The sequence below is a fragment of the Cimex lectularius genome, unplaced genomic scaffold (assembly GCF_000648675.2).
Source record: "Cimex lectularius strain Harlan isolate CLEC.00 unplaced genomic scaffold, Clec_2.1 scaffold155, whole genome shotgun sequence".
NCBI lineage: Eukaryota > Metazoa > Arthropoda > Insecta > Hemiptera > Cimicidae > Cimex > Cimex lectularius.
The window spans coordinates 894336-920264 of record NW_019392710.1 but is presented as its reverse complement, the minus strand read 5'-3'; the positions used below and the strand labels follow the sequence as shown (position 1 = coordinate 920264).

At 33.3% G+C, this 25929-nt stretch overlaps 1 protein-coding gene and 1 long non-coding RNA gene across 4 annotated transcripts; one reads left to right on the top strand and one right to left on the bottom strand.

Annotated features, from left to right (window-relative positions):
- Nucleotides 1-3000: 3000 nt before the first annotated feature.
- Nucleotides 3001-8537, bottom strand: LOC106668798. 2 transcript variants are annotated; one of them, XR_001340816.2, is made up of 3 exons: nucleotides 8039-8537; nucleotides 3555-3843; nucleotides 3001-3432 (listed from the first exon to the last, which is right to left on the bottom strand). It is a non-coding gene; the product is annotated as an uncharacterized LOC106668798 (long non-coding RNA). The 2 variants fall into 2 exon arrangements; XR_002910168.1 differs by lacking the exon at nucleotides 8039-8537 and adding an exon at nucleotides 6044-6127.
- On the top strand, nucleotides 5528-23587 carry LOC106668797 (E3 ubiquitin-protein ligase Su(dx)). Of its 2 annotated transcripts, XM_014397902.2 has the most exons (14): nucleotides 5528-5997; nucleotides 6064-6205; nucleotides 9434-9714; nucleotides 11876-12019; nucleotides 12095-12254; nucleotides 14170-14437; nucleotides 14508-14671; nucleotides 16707-16844; nucleotides 16946-16981; nucleotides 17604-17846; nucleotides 17906-18065; nucleotides 20108-20608; nucleotides 22769-22865; nucleotides 22926-23587. In XM_014397902.2, exons 1-14 carry the CDS (start codon nucleotides 5946-5948, stop codon nucleotides 23096-23098), a joined length of 2559 nt encoding a protein of 852 aa, XP_014253388.1. In that variant the 5' UTR covers nucleotides 5528-5945; the 3' UTR covers nucleotides 23099-23587. The 2 variants fall into 2 exon arrangements, with proteins under 2 accessions (XP_014253388.1, XP_014253390.1); XM_014397904.2 differs by lacking the exon at nucleotides 16946-16981.
- The last annotated feature ends 2342 nt before the right edge of the window (nucleotides 23588-25929 follow it).

The window sequence follows — 25929 nt, the reverse complement described above, 5'->3', positions numbered from 1 at the left end:
TGTTAAAATATTTTTTATAAATTATTTGGAGATCGTAAGATGCGGTCTGGTATAGTAGTGTATAGTGGTATTGCCCTACGATCTCCAAATAATCATTAATTCGGTCACTAAATCAGTCACTAAAACGGTCACTAAACACCACACATTTTTTATAAACTTTTCATAATTCTCTATGTATGTATATTATTTTTTTAAATTCATAATTCCGCTATGGAACCTTCAATTCATCGTTTGAAATTTGTAAAGGCCACCAAATCCCCCTTCCACTAGTCACACAATTGAAGAGACTGGAGAGGCGGACAGTCATGTTTTTGTTAAAAAAAAATACATAAAAAAAAGGTTTATGCTATTTTAAAAGACTATAAATTGTTGTTCGTATCTTGGCTTCCATTGAAAAGGTTTTTTTATTACGTATATTTTTATTAGGTATTTTTTACGTATAAATTTTTTGAGAAATGCATGTCTGGAAAAATAAAACTAATAAAAACTCTATTACTTTAAATATAACCTGATAAATGAATAAAAGTGTTCACTTTCACATGTGGTTTTTTTCCGTTTTTATGACACGATACTAATAAAATGACAGATTTTCGGATTATCCGGACTTTCGATCATCCGGGCAAGTCCCGGTCCCTTCAAGTCCGGATAACCAGGTTTCTACTATATATGAATTATGTAATAATTGAAAACTGATCAATTGGCTATTTGCAATGGAATTCGTTACAAAAAAGAAAGATCGAGACTTTTTAAACTTAATAAATGTAAAAAATTAAAAATACCTTTTTCAAGGATGAAAATGTGAAGTCGGCTTAATGGCCGTCACAAGAGAAAGAGGGCGAATGGCGGGAATATAACTTCCCAGTTCCCCACTTACTGGTAATTAATTTCAATTCTCTCACAGCTAAACTTAAGAAACGATGGAAATTGTTTAAAAATAATATAAACAAAATATCGTAAGTTGTTTTTTTTTAACTGGGTCGAATTATTTTAAAAATTTAAGTAATATTTAGTACTTTCGGGAGAATGTTAATTATGCTGGCAGCGATCAGATAGGTCGTCGATTTTTCTGTTTAGAATTTCAATAATTTATTTGTCTAAATTAAATATACGGTAATATTTTGTTTTAATATATTTTGGAAAAGATTTTGAGAAATGTAATCTTTTTTATTTCCACGGAGGGGGCCTGCATCTCACATTTTCCCGCCATTCTCATGGACGATACAGGTTGCAACAGGTTGTTGGTTATATTTTTTAATGTTTCGATCTTTATTGAGATCATCTTCAGGGCCTGGGATTTACAAACATTGTTTAAATTTAACAAATACATGTAGGATGTGGAAAAAAATTGAATTTCTAGAATGCAAAAAAATTTAACAATGGCACAATTATGCAGAAAACAAACACTTTGAGTGAGTAGAAATACTTTGATTGAATATAAAAAATATTTTTTTGCTTGTCAGTTGGATAAAACAAAATAGAAAATACAAACAAGCAAATGTTAATTAATTTACTTAAGAGGTGTCTCTTGGGGAAGACTGGTTTAACAAAGTTATGGCAAAAAAAAAACCAGCAGCGTAAATTCGGCGAGGAGCTGAATATTTTACTGTATGTTCGCGAACATCCGAATTCCTCTCTTCAAAATTTTGGAAGGTTTAAAAAAAAAAAAAAAAAAAATTAGATATGTTCTCCAGACTTACAATTTTAAACCGTATCGTATTTCATCTTGTTCAGGGACTTCAGGTCTCTGTTTATGACAAGTGTCTTAAGCTTTAAGGCTTTAAACGTTCATTGCACAAATGTCGATTTGTGAGGATGAAGAAAACGTTCTTCCATATATCCCATGAACTGATGATTCCAAATTCCAAGTGGGCAGAGGAAATTCAAGAATTTCATCTCTTGTCATCATCAGGTGGTTCACAGGTGTGGACTTCTCGGAAATAAATTAGTTGAGCCTTAATTATACGAAAACAATTTAAATGGTGCTCAATTCCTCAATTTTTTGAGGGGGGTTTGCCATCACTATTAGATGATGTTCCTCTGCAACAACAACAATCCTCCATATTTCTTCCTCCAATCCTGCAGGTCGTTTTACGTTGAAAAAGAAATTAAAATTTTTGCCTTTTTGTCTAGGTTGTTTGCATTTATTTTCAAAACTAAGAGCTTTACGAGCTTAATTCTTTTTCCAATCAACCCAGCAGATCGTTTTACATTGAAAAAGAAAACGAAAATTCTTTCCTTTTTATCTAGGTTGTTCGCATTTATTTTCAAAACAAGAGCTTTTCGAGCTTCATTCTTTTCCAAATCAACCCAGCAGATCGTTTTACATCGAAAAAGAAAGTGATAATTCTTTCCTTTTTATCTAGGTGGTTCACATTTATATCAAAACTAAGAGCTTTTCGAGCTTAATAATGTTTCAACAACTCATTTTGTCCTGGTATGAAGTGCTGTTTTTTTTTTCTGTTTTTTTTGTGCGAGACCAGTTTAAAGCTACATTAAAATTTTCGTGGCTGAATCAATGTTTTCAAATACAGATATTGGCTTCCTCGACTTGACTTTATCAGTCATGCTGAAGAAGCAGAACAAGAAGAGGAAATGACGGTAGTCAAAGGAGTGGTATAAAATGAGAAACCTCTTCACTCACATTTAATCAACGTTCTATGTGAAACGGAACCAGAAACTTTCTCAGAATGAACCAAAAAAATTTTTACTGTTTATTGGAGTACGACCCAAAATAGAAAAGAAGGACAGTAATATGAGTGAAGTGATTCCTTCAAAAGTAGCACCAACAGAAACTTCAGAGGTAAGAAATTTTTTCATCATATCGACCTACCTTTAATTATGAATTACAGTAAATACAGTACAGAACTACAGTAAATACAGTACATACCTATACTATTTATGCAACCTAATCCTTTAAATACGGTCTGTAAATACTGTTTATGTAACCTAATTATTTTACTGTTTTCCTTTCATCATATAGGTAAACACAATCATGGAGGATGACTTAAAAAATGTTTTATTTATTCAATAAGGAAAAAATTTCAAAACACAATACAATGCTACTGAAAAGTTTTGTTGACACTAGTTATTCAGGTAATTGTTTTGCCATGGCACTGAACCATAGGTGTTGAAGAATTCGCAAGTCATCCATTATTTTCTTTGCTTCAACTGCCGAGTTGCCTTTGCTTCTTTGAAGTTGTAACTTCTCTTGAGTTCCTTATCTCCATGACCCAGGTTCCACATTAGCCATAGACACGTCATGGGGGTGTATATAGTTTCCACTATTTCTTGAGCAGAAGTAGTTGTGTAAATGACAGCATGCCAAAACAATTTTTCTAGCTTTAACTTGTTCAAATTTTAGGTCGTTTTGAAGGATTTTGAACCTCTTTGTTAATATCCCAAACATCTATGATCCTCCATGCTTAGGACAATCTATAATTGAAAACCCTTTTTTCATCAGTCAAAACAGCTCTGTTGTAGGGCTTTATAAAATTAGAGAGTAGCTGAAAAGCTTCATCACCAATGAAAACATACAGAAATTTTTTTATTAGTACCTGGTAACGAGAATCGGTCATGTTTAGTTTATTCTCAGACAACTTGCGCCAAAATAACGTGTTCTTCATCACTCCACCATCTGACACTCGCCCATTCGCTCCGACATCGACCATCATAAATTGATAATTTGCATTAACCCTTTGTAGTTGTAGTAGACCCAGAATGGGGGGAGGGGAGTTGTTGGATCGCTGCATGTTTGCCACCACTATTCCCTATGCAGTTATGAAAGTTCCAGTTTTCTTCAAATTCCTCTGCAACCTGTTTCCATCCTTCTTCATTTTTGGGAACCTGAAACAATTAAAACAAAAAATTTATTATTGATTTATTTATTTATTTTTTATTTTTAGACAAACTGATTAATATATAACAACACATACAAATCAAGTTATATTACAAGTGGGTGGAATTTTTTGTCTGTCATTGTATTTTAGCATGTTGGATCAGGTGTATCATGAGATACCATTGGATAATAAAAGTAAAAAAACTCACGGCTTTTTCAACACCATTTGACACATATGCTTATAACACAATCCCGGCTGATCGTGTGTTTCGGCACATAGAAAAAGAGCTAAGGCAGAAAAAAAATCTTTAAATGAATACCATAGAGTGTTTAAAAAATATGGCACTGTCAAAGTTATTGGAGTAGATTGGGAGCCCTATGACTGGAGAGAAGAAGCTAGACTGTATGTAAAAATGCCAGCACAGTTACGCTTCCTCATAAGTCAATGCAAAAGAGTAGTTTTTTCAAACTCATCAAAAAGTTGAAAAATCCTTGTAAGAGGTGGATTCAGACAATTTAAACATTGGGACTTCAAAACTTATTGAAAATAGGGGAAAATCTTGTAATAGTCAATCCAACACCGATAAAAATTGGAACAAAAGTGAATAATTTGAAATTGAAGGATGTTGCGAAACTCCTGCATAAATACTTTGGAAAAGAATAGGAATGTTTGGAAGAACTTCAGTGCTATAAAAAAAAGGTAAACATATAATGTTCTCTTATCTTGGAATAATAATAATAATAATGTATTAATTTTTTTCATTCAGGGTGACATAAATATTGCCAGCGCAAGCATGCCAGATCTAGATTGTTCAGTCTCCTTAAACTTTATCGTAAATATAATTCAGTTGTAGTTAAAAATGTTTATCTTTTTGCAAATAAGGCATATCTCTCTGTCAGAATATAAGGAAACATTTTTATACTTCCTTAGCATTTCAATTTAACTATGTCAACAACTCAAAGGATTCCATGGTAATTCCATCTTAATGAGTGGTTCTTAAAATCCACATGCTTTAGTATATGAATGCAACAGAGTGACCTGGGCAGATGCTGATCATAGTTTACTGCCTTGTACTCGCACTTTGGAGGGAAGAGAGGAATTAATAAAAACCTTAGTGAACAATGACGTCCCCCTACCCACAAGTTGCAGCATCTTCCAGGGCAAGGTGAAAAACAAAAAATAGTCAAGCCATGGGTGTATTTATGGGCAGAAACAACATATAAATGTAATAAAATTAAAATAACAATAACAAGAAATGAATACTAATTAATAGGGAAACAAAATACATAAAAAAGAAGAAAGACATGGTTATATACCTAAATAGGCAAAGCCAAAAAAGATTTTTTTTTTCATACGTACATTTAATGAAAAATTTCATTAATTGTTTTATAAGTTATTATAAGTATACTGCTGTTATTATATAGTATTAGAAGGTTTTGGAAAGGGAGTAATGTGGAATGGCTTGGCGGGTTTATCTGGCGCCAATGGATTATTTTCTTTGGGCTTTTCAAAAAATTCCGTTAATGCCAATTTGAACAGCAGATGTTCAATATACTAAAAAATGGTAATCAAAGAGTGAGTATATTATTCGAGAATGTTATGCTCAATATAGACAAATGGGAATATTTTATGAGAATCTGTTTAGATAAACAGTGTCGCCACTCGAGAGACAGGATTGACAGAGTCCAATGGGGTTCGTCAGTCTGTGCGGTGTGTAGGCGCTTTGTTATTCGTAGTTCGTACTTTCGTAGTGCTGAGGCGCTGACCGACTGGTGAAATTGCAAATGGCCGTTCAGTGGTCGGGAAATAGCTGATAACGAGCGTACTTTTTTTTTTAAATTACACTTTTCTTTAAAAAGATTTGTTAGTTTCCTGTTATGAAGTATTTGAGGCTCGAAGAAGGGAAATCAACGAGGATGGAGAGCAGCCTTTTACACGTAGCTCGCCTCGATCCGATTTTCCTATGACTGGTCAGGTTAACGGTTGATAAATTTGATATATGTAGTTTATTTAATAAATTCTCGATCCCGTTTATCGTGAGAGTTTCGACTGCGACATGTTCCTCATTGGCTTTTTCGTCACAGAGAGTTTTTAAACATCACGAAAAGAATGTTAGAACAAACAAACTCGTCATCCTTGTATTACCAGCTAAGCTTGACGAGTAATTATTTTGACTTAATAAAATTACACTTTTTCTATTATCTTACCTCGATTATTGTTTTTATAGTCGAATGTGCCCATTTGAGAGTTGGAACGAGCTTTTTGAAGCCGAATCCCTACGTGGAAATTTCTGTCGACGATAAAACACCGAGGAAGACCGAAATTGTCAAATGTACATACCAACCTAAGTGGAACGAACAGTTCACTCTGTAAGTATTCCTTTTATTTTTTAATTTCTTTTCCAGTTAAACCAAACGGAGATAGATGGTTATCTTATATTATTAATATTTGGCTTCAATATTCGTTGAGAAACCTGGCTTCTAAGGTGCATCTTGTTGGAGTAAATGGGTTCAAAATGCAGTATGTTGAGTGCCGTTTTTGAAAAATTGTGATTCGTTTGGGGTAAAAATATGCAGATAGTGTCTTAGGCTAAAATATTGTTGTCTGAAAACTAATGAAGGTTTTCATGTTTTCTTTCAATTACCCCTCTTTATAATAAACTGTTTACATTTGATGGATTATTCTGTTGTATGAATGTCAACACATTTTAATCTTCTTTCAATGTTATCTCGGTAGCATTTTTGTACTTAGGAATAATTTAGTCTTTACTAAGATGTCAATGTGTGATTTTCGAATCTTTTCATGAGTTTAAACTCAGTCAGAACAGTGCCAAAACAGCTAGAAACAGTGTGTGTGAGGACAATGTTCAGAGATGGTTTAAAAAATTTCAAGAGGGAGACTGAAGACAAAGAAATCATGGAAGGAATTTTTCCTAGATGATGGTGTTATGCAAGCTATGTTGGAAGAAAATCCCAGAACAACTGTTCGAGAATCTTTCAGTCTGAAAATCGACTGTCGCCGACCATCTTAAGGCAATTAGAATTGTGAAAAAACTCAAGTTTCCTTATGCATTAAACCACTGCCAAAAAAATTATTGTTATGAAGTTTGTGCTACACTTGTTTGTCGAAACAGAAACAAACCTTTTCTAGATGAAATTGTTACTTGTGATGAAAAGTAGATTCTCTAATAAATATCAGAATAACAGCAGACGGACAGTGGATCTGGACAGTGGCTTGACAAAGGAGAAGCAGCACCTCATTTTCCAAAAGTCCCCTACTCATCAAAAAAGGTGATGGCGACTCTTTGGTGGGCTTCATTTGGGTTGATTTACTGCTGTTTCTTAAATCCTGGTTAAACAAGCGGAAAAGTATTGCTCTCAAATGAAGCAATGCACCAGAAATTGGTATTATTGATGCCACCTTTGGTCAGTCAGAAAAGGCTAATTCTGTTAGATGACAATGCTTGGCCCCATGCCTCACATGTTGGCAACATGATTTGGTTATGAGGTTCTCACCCTTCATCAGATCTCTTGCCTCTGAACTAAAGGGCTGTTGTGATAGCTACATAGCAAGGGTTCATGTAATAAACTAATCCTTAGAAAGAAAATATTCCAACAAACACATACACATTGGTTTTATTTACATGAATGTATTATGGTCAGTTTACCCAAATGTGTCAAGCCCATGGGAGTGTTATGTTTCCAAGTAAGAATGTCTGTGTACTTCTGCTGATTGATTGTAATTTCAAGTGGTTGCTGCACCGTACCCTTTAAGAGCTATTGTATTCCTGTGCTTTTATGTTGGTGAGTCCTAATTCATCGAAACATTTGATTATTTGACTCAGTTTAATAGTTGTAATTTTTTTCAAAGCTGTAGGCCGTAAAAAATTGTTTCCACTTTACAGTGAAGCACCATAATGTGATGTACTAGGTGGTTTGGGGTATCTTATGGCTCTGCAGAAACTTTTCACACGATGTTAGTTGGTAGATGCCATTTTTTTGCCAGATATCCTGCATAAGCTCTTTTCTCTTATAAATTCTTGAAACATCAAAATAAACAATTTATTTATAACTTGGTTAAATACCTTTAGTAATGCTGGAAATTTTAAATGTTTTATCAGTTTAAGTTGTGTATCTCTCATCAGATCATGAATGACCTAAAATCATTTTAGTATATATTACATAATTATTTGTAATGTTTACCTTCTTTTAGTGTATATTCCACCTTTCCTCCAATTGCTTGATCTTCAACACGATCATGATTATGACCTTTTTAAGAAAGAACTTTAATCACATTTATGTATTTTCTAACACATCAACAACAATATTAAACCATCTGAAATCTGATGGTCTGAATTTTTACAATTTTTTATAATTGTTGCACAGGGTTGTGTAATAAACTGATTTTGGACCAAATGTAGATATTGCACACACATTATTATTGTTTACCAAAATGTGTCAAATTAGTGTAACTACTTTTTTTTATTTTTCTCAACAAATTATACTATGGTAGTATATCAGTTTTCAAACGTATGTCACATATTACAAAAATACTTGAGACGTATGAACCAACCACGTAAACATAAAAATACGAATTAGAGACTCTTTGTTCAAAGCATTATTAATATAATTGTTTAAAAATCTATCTAACGAAAATACAGTTCATGGTTGAATGTGATAAATGCATTTTCTAAAAGTTGTATAAAATAATACCTCACAATTTATTGTAATTAACCCATTTCTAAACCTTAATATATAAATTTAGAAATTTATAGTTTAATAAATAGCTCAATTACTTATTATAAGAATAATTTGAGGGGCGTCAATGGCCACAAAGGTTTAGGCGTTGACATGGCACTCATCACTGTAAGGTAAAGGTTCCGGGTTCGAATCCAGCGGCCCTGCATTACTAACCTGCAACAAATGGGCTTTTTTTCCGTCACCCCCCGAGGGTTGATATAACCTATGTTGTTGCGAACCATCGTTAAAAAAAAAAAAAAAGGATAATTTGGTATGTATAGTAAAACAAAAAAATGTATTATTATCATTATTTTTTAATACTGAGCAATACTATACACTATTGTAGCAAATTATTGCCAGTTCAATTAAATAATTAATTAAACTACAGGTAAATTGCAGAAAGTAGGATTTCTTAACACATAACTTGCCATGAATAGAATACAATCAAATTGTTAAACCTAGTTAACTGTTAATGTTTACAAGTATTTATTTATTTGTGGGGATGCCGTTGGGCACAAAATGCATTGTAAGCTCTCAAAAATGGAGCCAGGAAGCAGAACAATAACTGTGCTCCAGGGGAACTCCAGTCCCCGGTATCTACCAAAATAATAAAAATAAATAAATAAATAAAACAAATAAATAAATAAATAATAAAAAAATGATCTTCTGGTAGTAGGGATTTAGCTTGTTTTTGTGAAATGCTCTGTTTTTATTAACGAGCCCCTCTATATGTAATCCATTACTATAACTGCTCAATTATTTTATATTGTATCAATAAAATATTTTATTTCCTAAATATTAATAAATAATATTTAAAAAATATGTATTGAATTGCTACTTAAGGTGTGTATGTTGCAGGTTAGTAACACCTTACTCGAACATCCAATTTAGGCTACTTAACCATAGCACATTCCGTAAAGATGTCACCCTTGGGGAAAAGAAGTTAAGCCTTTTTGATGTTTTAACACATTATAATGGCAAATGTGAGCACATTGAACTTACAATGGACCTCATGTATGAAAAACATGAGACCAGGTGCAAAGTTGGAGAACTCATAGCACTACTTCATGGTATGAAAGTTGACATGACAAATATAAATCCCCCCCAGGACGGTACTCCAAATTCTACTTCATCAGATGGTAAATATTTCATTTTTATATTAAATTATATTATAAGAAAAATATATTGGGTAAAGTATGATAGATATTCATTGTATAAATATGGTATTGATAACAGGTACAAAATACTCATAGTATGAGATAAAAAACATTGTTTTAATAAACTGACATTTCAACCCAGCATTTAAACTCAATACATTATTTTAATCAATAAATTATTATTAAGTACTTATTTGTATGATAGGTCATTGATTTGTAATTGCAGTGGATATCGTTTACAACATGCAGGTTTTGGTAAGTTGTAGCCAATGTCTACTGTATCCAATACATCATTTGCAATGTACATGTATGCTATATCCGATATGTAGCAATACTAGTGGATGTGTTGCAGAAGATGGCAGACAATAATAACCCAAACATAACGTATGTACATATGTATGGATTGAATGAAACAAAAAAACTTCACAGAGTCTGTCATAGGCGGTACAGTTATACGCTCTTTGGACAATTTTATCCCTTACATTTCAGAGGGATGTCAGGAGTCAGCCGGGAAACCAACCCTGTCTCATCAGCTTTATTAATTTACTTGAACCATTGCAACAATGCACTTTTCAGTTCATGAAGTTTCGAAGTACGAACTCGCTTGAGCTTTTCACTTATATTAAATTGAGTGACGATCTTGTCTCGCTGTTTCCACATGCTAGAAATGGTTGAGTGAGCCGAGTGACATTCATGCGCAAGAGATGAGAACGAGTCACCAGATTCGATGCGGCACACAAGGCAGAATTATTCCTCAATTGTGAACTGTTTATGAGGCATCTTTCTGCTTTGAGAGTCAGACTAACACTAAGTTATCAGTTCAATACACAATGGATTGGGATGAATAGATTTGTATGTACATTGTACAGACAGGGCCGAAGTGAAGGTGACCCAGAGCTGTACCTGCTATCCCCCCCCCCGACCCTTAAAAGTGTACACTCTAATCGATGAGTATGTTGTAAATAATGTTAATGTAATTTTTCCTATATCATTTCACAGTACTGGAGATTTTGTAAGCTTTATCCGGTTGTTCGTTCTATCTGGTGTTGTTGAAAACGATATCCACTGTACATAGTAGCCATTGATTGATCCTTTTTTTACACACATAGGAAGATTAGGGGTTCACATTTCATAATACCAACAGGTGAATGTATCAGTTCATAAAGAAAATACGTCTTGAACAGACCACTGTAAATGGTATATTTTCTTTCTCATAGCATCAAACCCATAATTGATACATGCTTATTGTAGGAATTTGAGCTCGGTGCTAAGGCAGCCATAGCAGCTTGCAAAAATTGCACTGTGCTCGGTAATAAAACTATAAGTGAGTGTATTGCCCAAAATTGCAATTCCAACTATCACAGGGGGTCGTACTGACCTGATATAGTCTATCATTATAATGATGCTGTTGTAGGAGCGTCGGTGGCCGCAACGGTTTAGGTGTTGACATGGCGCTCATCACTGTAAGGTAAAGGTCCTAGGTTCGAATCCAGCGGCCCTGCATTCGAACCCGACATACTTACAAATGGGCTTTTTTTTTAAAACACCAGCACCCCGAGGGTTGATATAACCTCTGCTGTTGCGAACCCTCGTAAAATAAAAATTATAAAAAAAATGATGCTGTTGGCTTCATACCATAGTGTGTATGTATTGTGGAAATACAGTGTGTATGTATTGTGGAAATACCATAATTTTGCGTGTTGGATTTTATATACAGTTATTAAAATGTGTGAAAAATATGTCTTAATGATCTATAAAAAAAAAGGTACTAGATAATATTTGTAATATATAAAGATAGTTGTTATGAAATCATTATAATTTATATTTAGAAAAAAGAGGGAAATTTAAAAGATTGGTTGAGATTCGATCGAAGTCACTATAGCTCAAATGGTTAGAGCCGAAGGTCAAGGGTTCGAATCCCACTCCTGACAGTATCTTTTTCATCTCAACCAAGACCTTAGATTAAAAGTATAATTAATTAAAATAATTAATATAGTCAATTATGACTACTAAATACATATATGGAATAATTTATATTGTTTATTTAAATCATTTATGCCCTTGTACTTAATACTTCATTGTCTCATAGATAGGCAAAATTGTGTGTAAATCTTTTATTTTATTGTATTGTGTTATTTACCAGGAGTCCGAAGTGGATCCGGGGGAAATGGGGAGTCCAGGGCGGTTATAAATGGTGGTATTCGGGCTAGAAACAGACCACCAGAAATTACAACAGGAGCAAATATTTTAAGCCCACATACTTCTAGTTCACATTCTAATTCACCTGGTAATTTATTTATTCATTAATTCGGTATTTTTCAGTTTTGCATTCTTCTCTTCACCATATTATTTTTATTTAAAGCAAGTCCTAGCAGTGGCCACATTGGTCCTTCTGGAAGTTTGACTTCTGCAACAAATGGAGCCATTTTAAATAGTCCTGCAGCTGTGAATGGTAACGGGAGCACTGAAATTTCAAGACAAGGAGCATCAAACATTACTCCAGAAGAGCCACTGCCTGCGGGGTGAGTAATTCTAATTTTTTAATATTTACAAAAAGTAGCCTTTTGCCATAACCAGTTGATTATATTGTAGCTCATGAACTAGACTGCACTTCCAACATTTAATCTACAAATTTTTTAAAGCTCTTTGAATTGCACCTTTCTTATTGCCCAATATATCTGCTGCTTTTTGTAAAGAAAATTGGAATATGCTTTTATGAAAAAGAATACTTCTAGTTCCATATCTAACATCTGAATTCACTAAAGGAGGATATCGAATTTGAAAGGACCAGATTGGTTCTAACCTTTGGGCTTTTCTTATACTATTATACAATTAGTTTAAACAATTAACAAATCTAAACATTTATTTACGATATTCGAAATTATGTCTTCAGCCATAGTAAATATATGAGTTTTGCTTTGAAGAGTGAACAAGATCTTTTACCTGACCATTCTACATTACAATTATCTGACAGATTAAAGGCAAAACAAAGGCAGAACATCATATTAAAAAAATATATATATTTAAATTACTTGACCTAGTATCACCAAAAAATGTTTCATTGGTCACCCCATCATGAGTCTCTCATATAGTAAATAAATAAACAGTTCATAGTCTCTCTTTGTAATATAGTAAATAAATTTTCTATTTCATAATGATAGTGGTTATGAATGAATAGTGCAATGATTAATTATATTGAATAATTTTGAGTTCTACAAGTTGTAGCGATAACATTTTATTTAGTTGGAAAAGCTTTTTTTTCATTAATGTTTAAACATTAGCCAAAAATAATTTGTTGAATTCGGTCAAACCGCTCCTCATGAATCCAACAAATTATTAGACAACCAGTCACTAAAAAAACACACATAGTCAAAAAATACACTAGTAGCACATGGCCATGAAAAACTAAAAATACCATTAGCAACCAATCTCAAAACCATGGTCAGAGCACTGACTAAACAATCATGGTTAAACAAATTCATAGAAATATTTTTGACTTTCCACCTTCCACCATGGATGCACATGGTATGTCACTTCACTGCCTAGTGTAAATCGGCCTAAAAAGTGTCCCTCTGAAAAGAGGAATCATTGTCATCAATCTTAGAATAGGCCATACAATGTTTACACACTTTTGGGTCAATAATCATGTATGTCTGTCCTGGAGTGAAGAAGCTTGATGTGTCCTTACCTAGTATAAGAATTGTGCTTGAGATAGAAGCAAATCTTTACTTTTTGGAAATACTATTATTTTATTATTCTATTATATTTGGAAAATGGAATCCACTCCTAATGCAAATCTTTAAGCTACTGTATTGATTTTAGGAGGAAACAAGGCTGTTCTTCAACTTCAAAGAAGCTTTAGGCTTTTTTTTTATTAGAACTTTATATTAACACATTTGTTACAGTCATTGTTCTGGAACTACACTAGACCCTTTCCCATATACAGACATTCATAAAGAAATTAATGTATAATATTGTTCTTGTGTTTGTTATTAAAGATTTTATTATTATTATTGAAGCTTGTTGTAGGGTGTTCGGGGCACTTTTAGAATTGAATCGGTGTCTCAGGCCTTTAGTATTGCTTTTGCAACACTGTTTTTAGATTTGACCTTTTGGAAAAAAATTTATGATTTTTTAAATTTATTATAAATAAACTTGCTGGATCTTACGAGAGTCTTTACTGATCAGTCCATAACAAACGTGTTAAAAAACAAAAAGTGAAAATTAAGTGAATAATAAGACTGCTGTATGTATAACTCCTCACTCACTTAAACTGTGAATGTTAATTTGTTATATTACACAATCAATTTTTTATCTACTGGTTAGTTATTGAAAACCAAATTGAGTGTACATGTACCTCATTTTTTATTGTTTATTTTTTAGACTGGTGGGGTAGTGGGTAAAACAACTTGAATAAACTTTTATCTTCCTTTGTAGTTGGGAAATGAGGTACGATTTGTATGGACGACGGTACTATGTTGATCATAATTCAAGATCAACATCATGGGAGAGGCCCCAAGCACTACCAAAAGGTTGGGAAATGAGGAGGGACCCAAGAGGGAGAATCTATTATGTGGACCACAACACAAGAACTACTACATGGCAAAGGCCTAATTCTGAAAGACTACAACACTTTCAGCATTGGCAAGGCGAGAGACAGCATGTAGTGCGAGAAGGGAATCAACGGTTCCTATATCCATTACAAGTGAGCTATTAAATTATTTTTAAAGTTCTTTTTATACGTTTTGATTTGACTTGTTTTTATTTTTTATTAGGGTGGGGGTACTGTCAGTGCAGGAGGAACTCCAACGACAGAGGAAGAACAAAGCCTTGGGCCACTGCCTTCAGGCTGGGAAAAGAGAGTGCAACCTGATGGTAGGGTTTATTTTGTCAATCACAAAAATAGAACAACCCAATGGGAAGATCCACGAACTCAAGGGTGAGTTAATATAAAATTAAATTATAACAACATAATTTATTTATTTACGTGCAATAGCCCATATTATTACAATATGTACATGAAACGCAAAGAATATTTAAAACACCAAAAACATTGAAATATTAAACATTGACAATAATAAAATAGTGCCATACAATATATATAATTTTGATACCAATGTTTGAATAAAAAAACAATATTTGGGATTTGACTATATGACTCACTATATCGTGCTTGAAAAAAATACAAGAAAATTTACTTTTAATACTCTCTCCCCTTTTCTGAAGAATAGTGACAAAAGAAGATAAATAAAGATTAAGTAAAATTATTCAAAGGAGTTTAATTTTAATTTAAGGCTTACAAAAAATGGAATGCGGTTTTGCCAGGCCAAAATATATATATAAATAAATAAATAAATAAATAAAAATATATATATATATATATATATATATATAAGAAGTTTTGGCAAAAGCTCTTTCAAACCAAATTTCCAGAGGCACCAAATGATTCGAAGACATGGAATCATCAACACCAAAACATCTTCGATCTAAACCTCTAATCCTATAATACAAATATTAGGATGATTCATCAAACTAGTAGACTAAAGCTCAACAAAAACAAACTACCCATAATTATGCAATGTGCAGTTGGCAAATGTATTCATCCCGGTGGCAATGACTACCTCGTCAAATTAATCATTAATAAACACAATATGTACTATTAATTGATGTATGTGTGAAAAATTGTGTGATATAATTTTTATAATTGTTATTGATTTGCATAAATTAAGATATATAAGATATACAAAATTGTAACAGGTCTCCAATATTTCGCTGATTGTACCTTCATACACTGGTGGTCCATCACTTGTGAGGACAGCAGTTTGGCTGTCAATCTTTTTTTCACATCTTCATTGGGTTTGCTTCACTTTCTCGCTGCAAACTGTAATAGGACAAATTAACTCTGACACAACTTCACAAGCACATTTTTATCAAAAAATTTTATTGGGTAAATACAAAAATCATGGGAAATTAAAACTACAAGTGCAAAGTAAAACAATAGAGGGGTATGAAAATTGGAAACTCAAAGGACTGAAAACGTAATATTAATTTTCAGTTTCTTGAGTTTCTTATATATTTTTAAGCTTTTCTATTTAAAAAAAGTAAAATCAAAGAATTTTTTTTTTTTTTTTTTCACCTCATCAATTGTCTCAGAATCGAGAATGGTTAACAGGACCACAACTGCTTTCTTCTTCTTCATAATCAAAGAAATTCTACATTTTATCATATTAGCATCCAAACTTGTGATCCCCTGCCACTTCATTTTTCTTTTTGATCAAAACTTTAAGAGGAATTTATTTTTTTTTTGTATTTTTTTCTTCTTTTTTTATCCTCATTTTATCCTACTGGTGGGGTACGAGTCTACCCAGGCATTTAACCCCTCGCGTCTTGGTCGCCCACCCTGCATAATATATATCCTCATTGGCTCATCACAGTTACCTACATATCACTCATTTCATCTTCGTCACCGCCCTCTTATCTTCGCTATCAGATTCCATGTCAATATCCGTAGCACTGTTGTGACAGTCGATTTCAATTGCTTCTCCTTCAAATTCCGGATCATCTGATTCAGCATCAATAAAATTGTCATCTAAATGTGGAACTCCTTCCTCTTCATCACTCCTCAATTCCTCCAGGAACCTATGAATATCTTCAGGTTTGCTGTTTTGCTCCCTTAACAAAATAATAAGGAACCCTAAAAACACATGGTGCCCTGTGGAATACCCAAATAATAAGTAGTCTGTACTAGTGAGAGGCTCTCACTCAACTCATGATCTCACAAGCACTGTCATATTTTCATATTAAAAGGCATTAAGGGGTGAGCCAACGGAGCTGCCCTCATAATTAGATTTTATTATACATTCAGCTGTGATGCTTAATGATGATCACTAATTTTATCAAGCCAAAGCCATATCTAAGTTATACTAGGTGGATTTCTCAATATTTTTGTACTAACAACCAACACACTTTTATAGGCAAGAAGTTGGTTGCGATGAACCACCTCTACCACCTGGATGGGAAATTCGCCTTACGGAAGATGGTGTTAGATATTTCGTTGATCATAATACCAGGACTACTACATTCCAAGATCCCCGCCCTGGTGCACCCAAAGGGTATGTAGTTACATGAATCTACTTTTTGCATAGGATAACTAATAGCCACCTTGTGTCTTCATTTTAACCTTCCATACCTTAAATTCCTTTCTGTATTCCAGGAAATCCTTAGCTACAGGAGAGCAAGGCGATTCTTTGTAAGATTTTTTGTTTCAATATTTTATAGTTTTTAATTAATAATATAGGGCTTCACAATATTATTTCCCTATCCTATTTTCCTACCCTCTCTCCCATTTCATTAATAGATTAGTATATTTTAAAATATTGAGGTAGGAAAAAAACTAATTGAAAATGCATTTTGCGCTTGTATAATTTAAAACTCTTTCCTGTTAAATTGACTCATTTGAATAATTTGTTTTAAAATAAGCTTGTCCCTTTTTGCAGTTTAATGTATTAACATATAGTAATTTAAGTGGCTGACAGTGTTGATATTGTCATTTACAGCAAAGAGCTAGAGATTTCATGCTCTCATAAATCTAAGTATTTTTAGTACCATACTTCACTTAATTCATGGATGTTGACACTTTCAAAATAATTATAAAGATAAATTTGCCTTCTTAAAACAAGCGTGGTTGTGAAGTAAATATAGCTATTCTGTTTTCAAAATGCATTTTGCACTTACACCATGCACAGGCACAGATTCATTATTGTACACTTCAACAGTGCAGTCTACACATTGTTTACTCTCAATTTTTGTCTTACTTTGTTCCTTGCTTGCAGTTTAGTTAGATATAAAATTGCTGTATTGAATTATTACAGACCTAAAGGAGTTTATGGTGTCCCTCGGGCTTATGAAAGATCATTTAGGTGGAAACTGTCTCAGTTCCGTTACCTCTGCCAAAGCAATGTACTTCCAAGTCACATTAAAATAACAGTAACCAGACAAACACTTTTTGAAGACTCATATCATCAGGTTATGAGGCTACCAGCATACGAATTGAGGAGAAGGCTATATATAATATTCCGAGGCGAGGAAGGATTGGATTATGGTGGTGTTTCAAGGTTAGTGGTTCTTTTGTGTGCTTTTAGTAAAAGTTATTGTATATTTGTTTGTTTTTTAGGGAATGGTTTTTCTTATTATCCCATGAAGTACTGAATCCTATGTATTGTCTATTCGAATATGCCAATAAAAATAATTATAGTTTACAAATCAACCCAGCATCTTACGTGAACCCAGATCATCTTCTTTACTTCAAATTTATAGGAAGGTTTATAGCTATGGTAAGTGCTTTATTTTCACCTTCTGAATTTATGTTAATTTCAAGTGTAATATTTGTTGATTGTAACGAGCAATTATTTTTCTTAATGCAGAAGCCCTGATAATTCAAACCTCCCATTAAAACTTTGAATATTTTACAACCATAAACCCTGTTACTGAGATGACGTTATATTATTTAATTTACTAATATTGATTATGGGGTTACCGGTCGCATTATGTTCAATATGACTGACCTTCAAGGGAGCCATTTATTCTAACGAAGCTAAAGAACATTTTTCAATATGGGTAGCATCTTTCAGCCACAAGAATTCACAAAATTACAAAATCTTATCCAATCTACTATCAATGTATAAGATTTATGTGTGCCTTGCTTACATTAATTTAAAAAAATCCATTTCCTATTCCTCTAGAGTAGGGAGATTTCAATGTAATTAAGGCCTAGGTTAATAATTATGTTTTGTTGAAATTTTTAGTCTACTTTAAACATTTATAAAAAATGTTGGTATTAATACAATTATGGCAGTAACAAAATGAAGCAGACACATTTTGAGTTACTTGATTACATGATCAAAGTGGAGGTGTGTGGGCTGCCTCATTGTTTATGGGCTAAAAGGTACAAAAGTACTACTACTGCCTGATTATTCTCGTATGTTATTGGGAAAAATGCACGTGTTTGTACCTGTTGCTTATTGAATGACAGTAAAAAGAGATACGACAAAGTGGACATATATATGCAAGTTGCAAAATTGTATTAACTAACTTCAAACCCAATTTGAAAAGAGGAAACATTCCAGAAGTTCATTGCCTTTTCTAAGAAGTTTATTATCCTGCGATTTATCTTTTACAAAGCTAGTATTTCCATTAGCCAACTATGTGGCACCGGATCAAATGTCTTGGCTTAGTCTATCCAGGCTACTGATAAGTTACAGCTTTTGTTTGTTGCCTGTCCAGACAAAAAATGTGTTTAATACAAGCAGCTCCTTGCAGCCTCTTGCTCTCTTTTACATCCTTACATACATTACAGCCAAAATCTTGTTGTCTCTCACATGCTTTTTTTTTTTTTTTTTTCCAGAGTATAAAAGGTTTATTTAACTTTTGTCTTAATTTTTTTTTTTTATTTTTTTTTTACGACGGTTCGCAACAGCAGAGGTCATATAATCCCTCAGGGTGCCTGTGTTTTTGAAAAAAAGCCCATTTGTAAGTATGTCGGGTTTGAATGCAGGGCTGCTGGATTCGAACCTGGGACCTTTACCTTACAGTGATGAGCGCCGCCGTGTCAACCACTAAACCTTGTGGCCACCGGCACCCCAATTTTTATGCTCATTATTGACGTAAGGATTTTATAGACTCAATTAGGATATGTGATCGGTGTGTAATCTTTGGGCTTAAGAGCTCCACTTTTTTGTGTTTTTTTTGGATCGTGTCTATAAAAACTGTCTGGAGGTTCTTGGTTGTTTTGTATGAAGTTGTTATATATAAAAAAGGGTGAGTAATGGGTGTACTGCAGGAAAATACTTCCATCAGAAGTTTTGGATTCCATCCGTGCCAACAGTTTTTCAGTTATGAGTCTCGTTAGTGATGCCTGACTTAGTAATGGACATGTCTAGAACACCCTTTGTTCAATCTTCATGTCTTGCTTGATCCCATAACCCTCTCTATCATATTCTACATATTTGCCTCATAACTTTTTCCAAAAGCGAACCATATTTTCTTTACTTGGGTAAACTGTGTTAGGACGTGATTCAGTTGCTTGTAGAACATTCTCTCATTTCCTCAGTTAATTATACAATTATTATTTTTTCGAAATGAAAAATTTGTGACACAGATGGGATTCGAACCCACGACTTTAGGCTATTTACGGCGCTGCTCTACCACTTGAGTTACACTGACTTTGCCCATGCCACAAACTTCTTATTTCGACTCCCTGTTTATTTCAATTCTTTCTTTCCCCCTTAATAGTCTTGTTTGAGGACTTTATAGTTTCTGCCTCTGTGTTTATTATTATTATTCATTTGCCATTGACATTTTACAATTTGTTTTTCAGGCCCTTTATCATGGAAGGTTTATATATTCAGGTTTTACAATGCCATTTTACAAGCGGATGCTAAATAAAAAGTTGACAATGAAGGATATTGAGTCAATTGACCCTGAGTTTTATAACTCTCTTGTCTGGATAAGAGAAAACAATATTGACGACTGCGGGCTTGAAATGTTCTTCAGTGTTGATTTTGAGATTCTGGGGCAAGTGATTCATCATGAGTTGAAGGAGGCAGGTGACAAGATAAGAGTGGATGAGACAAACAAGGAAGAATATTTGAGGCTGATGACTGAGTGGAGAATGACACGTGGTATAGAAGATCAGACAAAAGCTTTCCTTGATGGCTTTAATGAAGTCGTTCCTCTTGAATGGCTAAAGTATTTTGACGAACGTGAATTGGAACTTATGCTCTGTGGTATGCAAGAGGTGGATGTTGAAGATTGGCAGAGAAACACAATCTACCGGCATTATACTAGAAACAGTAAACAAGTCCTTTGGTTTTGGCAGGTGAGAATTTTTTACTATTTTTTTTCTAATGTGTATAATATATTCAACCATAACCATTGAATTTAGAAAATTTAATTATGTAAACTTAAGTATGATTGGTTCATCGGTTTAAAAGTTACTGCTGGTTCTCTTACAACAAGTTACTGAATTTTTGTAAATTATAGTTTTATTCACAGAATTCCTCCCAAAACCTAAATTCAAGGTTGACAACTTATCAAAAAGCAGGGTTTCCAAACTTTATATTAATGATTGTGATATTAAATAGATAGGACAAAATGGTAGAGAAATTAAAACGAGAGTTAAAACACACTTGCCTAAACCAAACCAATTTTCTGAATTTAAAGACCATCTAAATGAAACAAAACTCAATTTCAATTTAAATACAACACTGTTACAGTTTCAACAAAAATAGAGAACTAGATTGGTTTTTAGAAATTTTAAATAAAACATGTAAATTTTATGAGTAGAACCATCAGAAGCAATCTACAAGCAGCAAGTTAGCAAGTTACTGGTGTACTCACTCTGCCGTAAAATTACCATTGGTCGGTTCATTGTTTACATTCGTAAAGCGTTAATAATAGATCTATTAACACGGTATTTTTCTGTAGATATAAAAAATCACAACACTGTGGATCTATGAATAGATAACCTTCTTCCATCTTGGCCTTGCGGTTTGTTGATGCAAGATGGTCATGACATATCTTTTAAAATATAATAAATATAATGTGGATAATAATAAATTTAATACGATATAAGATGCTGATGCTCGGTGTAAAGCCCAAATATATGTAAATAAGTAATGTATTTACTTTTTATTTAAAAAAAAAGCCTGGAAATATTTTCTCACATAAACGAATAAATTATTTGTTTATTAGGGCTACATTATCAGAGAAACAATTAAACATAATTTTGTTTATATTTCATGTGTTGGTGATACATTCGTTACGAAATTCTCTACAATTTTTTCAAATCAAATCAATTTTTTTTTAATACTACATAAAAATAAAAACGCACAAAGATCACAAAGAAGCGTGTGAATATTTTCTTCAAATTGAATGAATCTTAAAGATGCTTTAAATCTTTCATTGGGAGAAATAATCTTTCTTTTTCAAGTTCGACACGAATTGGAGCCTTTTCTTAAATAATTTCTCTAGTTGTCACCTCAAGTTCATTGCATAGCTCCAGAATAATCTGATATGAAAAAATTGTCCTCTTTTTAATAGGCAATCTCTTACCTTCGTAATATGGATTATTTTTTCCTCTAAAATAGTGTTAGGGCAATTACAATTTCCTCCATATTTGTGTATAAATAATAAATTATAAACAAATAAATATTTAGTAGTATAAAGCTTTATTAACAAAATCCAGCAAAAATTTAAAATTGAACTGATGTGAAAAAGGAAGAAAAAGCGTTAACAACTGATAAAGCGGACTTATTTTGATCCATTTTATGTGACTGATAAGACGTAGCGTGTAACTCTGGCTTTGCATGCACGTTGAAAGCCAAGATGTGCACTGTTAACAATTAAGGTTTTTAGTTGAGATAAAAAAGTCAGTGCCATGAGTGTGGCATTTCATTTGTCACCAAGAATCAAATAAATTACACAACATTTGAAAAGTGGCAAAAAGAAGGGAAAATTCAAAAGGTGGGGTTGAGATGGGAAGTTAGTGTCCGAGTGGTAGTCACGGTAGCTCGCTCAAGTGGTAGAGTAGGGTAGAGTAGTGGCATATCTAGCCGAAGGTCGTGGGTTCGAATCCCGCTCGTGACACTGACTTTTTTATCTCAGCTAAAAACCTTAATTAATTAAAAGATATTAATTGGTCAATCGGACCACGAAAACTAGTGAATTGCATAATGTATTTTAAACAAATATTTAGTTTAAAAGTTTTTTTTTTTATTATATATTACCTCTTGAAACTTAGGCCAGAAAATATATAATTGAGAAAAAACTGGGTTTGTATAAGTAGAAAACATCTCAAATATAATATAAAATGCATGATTTTTTAAAAATCTTTTAAATCATTCTTTAATTGGTACATGAACAGATACCCTTCTGCAATGGACTAAACCATTTTGTTGTTACATTCCCATTGTAGAGAGGTCTCACTTTTACGTATTTCTTTTTACTTTACAATTGATGTATTAAAATTTATTTACAGTTTGTCAGGCAGACAGATAGTGAGAAGAGAGCAAGATTGCTTCAGTTTGTTACCGGGACATGTCGAGTTCCAGTTGGTGGTTTTGCTGAGCTCATGGGTATTTTTCTCTTAAATAGCTAACTTGGTTTTATCCAATCACATTCGTTTTGTTGTTTAGGATCAAATGGTCCCCAGAGGTTCTGCATTGAAAAAGTCGGTAAAGAGACTTGGCTTCCCAGATCGCATACTTGTTTCAACCGGCTTGATCTTCCTCCTTACAAATCTTACGATCAACTTGTTGAAAAACTGAACTACGCCATTGAAGAGACAGAAGGGTTTGGCCAGGAATAACGTTCCCTTACTACTAAACTAGGTTTTGTAAATAAAATTAAAAAGAACACGGTTCATCAGTTTGTACATAAACATCATTATTGGAAGCAAATGAATTATTAAAGGGAAAAAATGTTTATTATGTTCAAAAGTTCAATATTTTTATTTCATGGTTAAATGTTAATTATCATCTAGAACAGGAGCTGGAAGTAAGTAAAGGGACAGTTATTACAGTTTATGTAATGTGAAACCTAACACACTACTGAGAGATTAGTGTATATTTCTGTGTATAGCATGTAATTAATTTGATGAAAAATATTTGTTCACATGAAAACTATATATAATTACTTTATAAAAGGTAAAAAGATATTATTCACATATACAATTTGTCTATAATGTAAAAATAAAACTTCATTGTATATTTTGAAAATAGTAGTTAGTCCAACCAAAGTTTGGTGAATCTTAAATGTATAGTTAGTTATTAAATAAATATTTTTGGTTTACGTTAAGTCACAAAATAAAGTATGTATATTCCCACCCTTTATAATCAACCATGATCATTACCAAAAATGAGTGTATTTTTTCTTCAAAGAAGTGAAATGAAATTATTCTTTCATTATATTAAATTTTAAAAAAAAAACTTCATTTAAATTAATCTTACTAGTTACAAGCATCAACATTTTAAAACATGTTTTTTTCTATTGACGTTTTTTCCATGTTTAAAACTGATAACACTGTTTTTTTAATAGCCATGATTAGGGTTTGATTTGTTTGGGCTGTGTTAAATAATACGACACTAAATACAACTTTAACGAATCACAAATATTTTTGAATGTATTATGTATGTGATGTACGAACAGTAATTCATAAGTACATAAAGAAGATTCTTTATCACTTTACATATGTCAACAAATAATACATATTAACAGACCTACTATAAATAAAATAAGAAACAATTGTAGTGGACTTAGGATGGATAAAAGGACATGTATATAACAATGAGTAATAATAAGATTAACGTCAGTGGGTAGGATCATCGGAGAGGCTCTTGCAAGTCAAGAGCACGACCTATAGAGGGCCTCAGAGAACCTGAGTAGGAGACCAGGGATTGTCCTCACCTGAGGACTGGCCATATGCGGTTGACATACAGGCACCTGCTTTTGGGCCAAAGCCCTTGCAGGTGCCCCTTATGCAGAGAAAGGTTGCTCGATGTGTCCCACATAATAGAGGGGTGTCATGCCTTGGCTCTGTACAGAGTGTGTGTAGTTATGCCACTGAATTTAAGAATGGTTCTCGATCAAGGTAGCGTGTTTCACGGTCCCCTGTTCAGCTTTTCAGGGGGATTGGGAAGTTTTTGTGTTTTGTATGAGTGTATTTATTAGAGTGAATGGGGAGGGGCTGATGGTAAAATAGCATCCCCATCACCCCTTGAGCTGTGTATGTGACGGGCCAATGGTGGAATACTTATAAAAGTACCCCATCGACCCCAATCTAGATTGTTTTGTTGTTCTATTTATGTTGATAGAGGAATATTGAGCACTCCATATACAAAATAGAATGCAATGTATATAAATGAATGTGATAAAAAAAAAAAAAAAGGAAAATTCAAAAGGTGGAGTTGAGATGGGAAGTTAGTGTCCGAGTGGATCGACATCATGATATCTCAAGTAGTAGAGCAGCGGCGTATTTAGCCAAAGATCGTGGGTTCGAATCACGCTCGTGACACTGACTTTTCATCTCAATCAAAACCTTAATTAATTGAAAATTATTAATTATATCGTCGCGGCTGTTGAAGACAAGACTTTTCACAATACTTAGTAATGATATGGGAAGCTTTCATCCTCTACATGCAGAAGTGGGTGGATGTCTCGATTACAGGAATTACGTTCTTAAGTTTTGTCTCACTCTGTTGATGGACCACAATGTCAAATTGGCCGTTTTCAGTGATGAAAACTTTATATTGCCGTATTTATCAGACATTTCCATTAAAATGAATGAGATGAGTCTTTCTTATCAAGAGAAGAGTATCACAACTTTCAATGTTGATGACAAAAGAAAAATCTAGTTTTGGGTTGAATCTGTTGAGAAGGAAGAGGCGGTGTTTTCCCATGTTAAATATTAAAAAAAAAAAAGCTTGTGAATATTGATTGATGAAATTGTGAACACCTTCAAAGTTTGAGGATGTCCTATTACTTACCAACAGCGTGAGTTACTGCTATACTACTTCGAGACAGCTGCAAGACCATGAATGGGTGGTCAAACCGTTTTCTGTTCCAACAAAGCCAACCAGACTATCTTCAAGCGAATACGAATTTTGATAGACAATACTTCTACTTGAAATCTACTTTTGAGTCTGATACTTATGTCCATTTTTGGCTCTGTATGAAAAGCAAAAAATTTCAACCGCTAGTTGGAAAAGCAAAACGTGTGCTTCCATTTGCCACAACTTACCTATACAAATCCGCATTTTCTATCTATACAGCCACCAACTGAATACAAAAACTGACTAGATGCTGAACTGGTCATTTGTCTCCAGCTACCAAAAATTAAAACCAACATATTCAAATTGTGCAGATTAAAACAACCATATTCTTCCTATTAATTCATTAATCAGACATTTTGAAAGTATTACTTTTGAAACTGGCTCGAGTTTTACCTAACTATTGATTCCATTCTGTTCAATGTTTGTTACAAATTTTGTATATAAATTTTTAACTTGGTTCTTGGTCGAAATGAAAAAGTTAGTGTCATGAGCGGGATTCGAACCCACAACCTTTGGCTGGAGAATGGCAAAAAGAAAGAAAATTTGACAGGTTGTAGGTTGAGATGAGGAGTCGACGTCCAAGTGGATC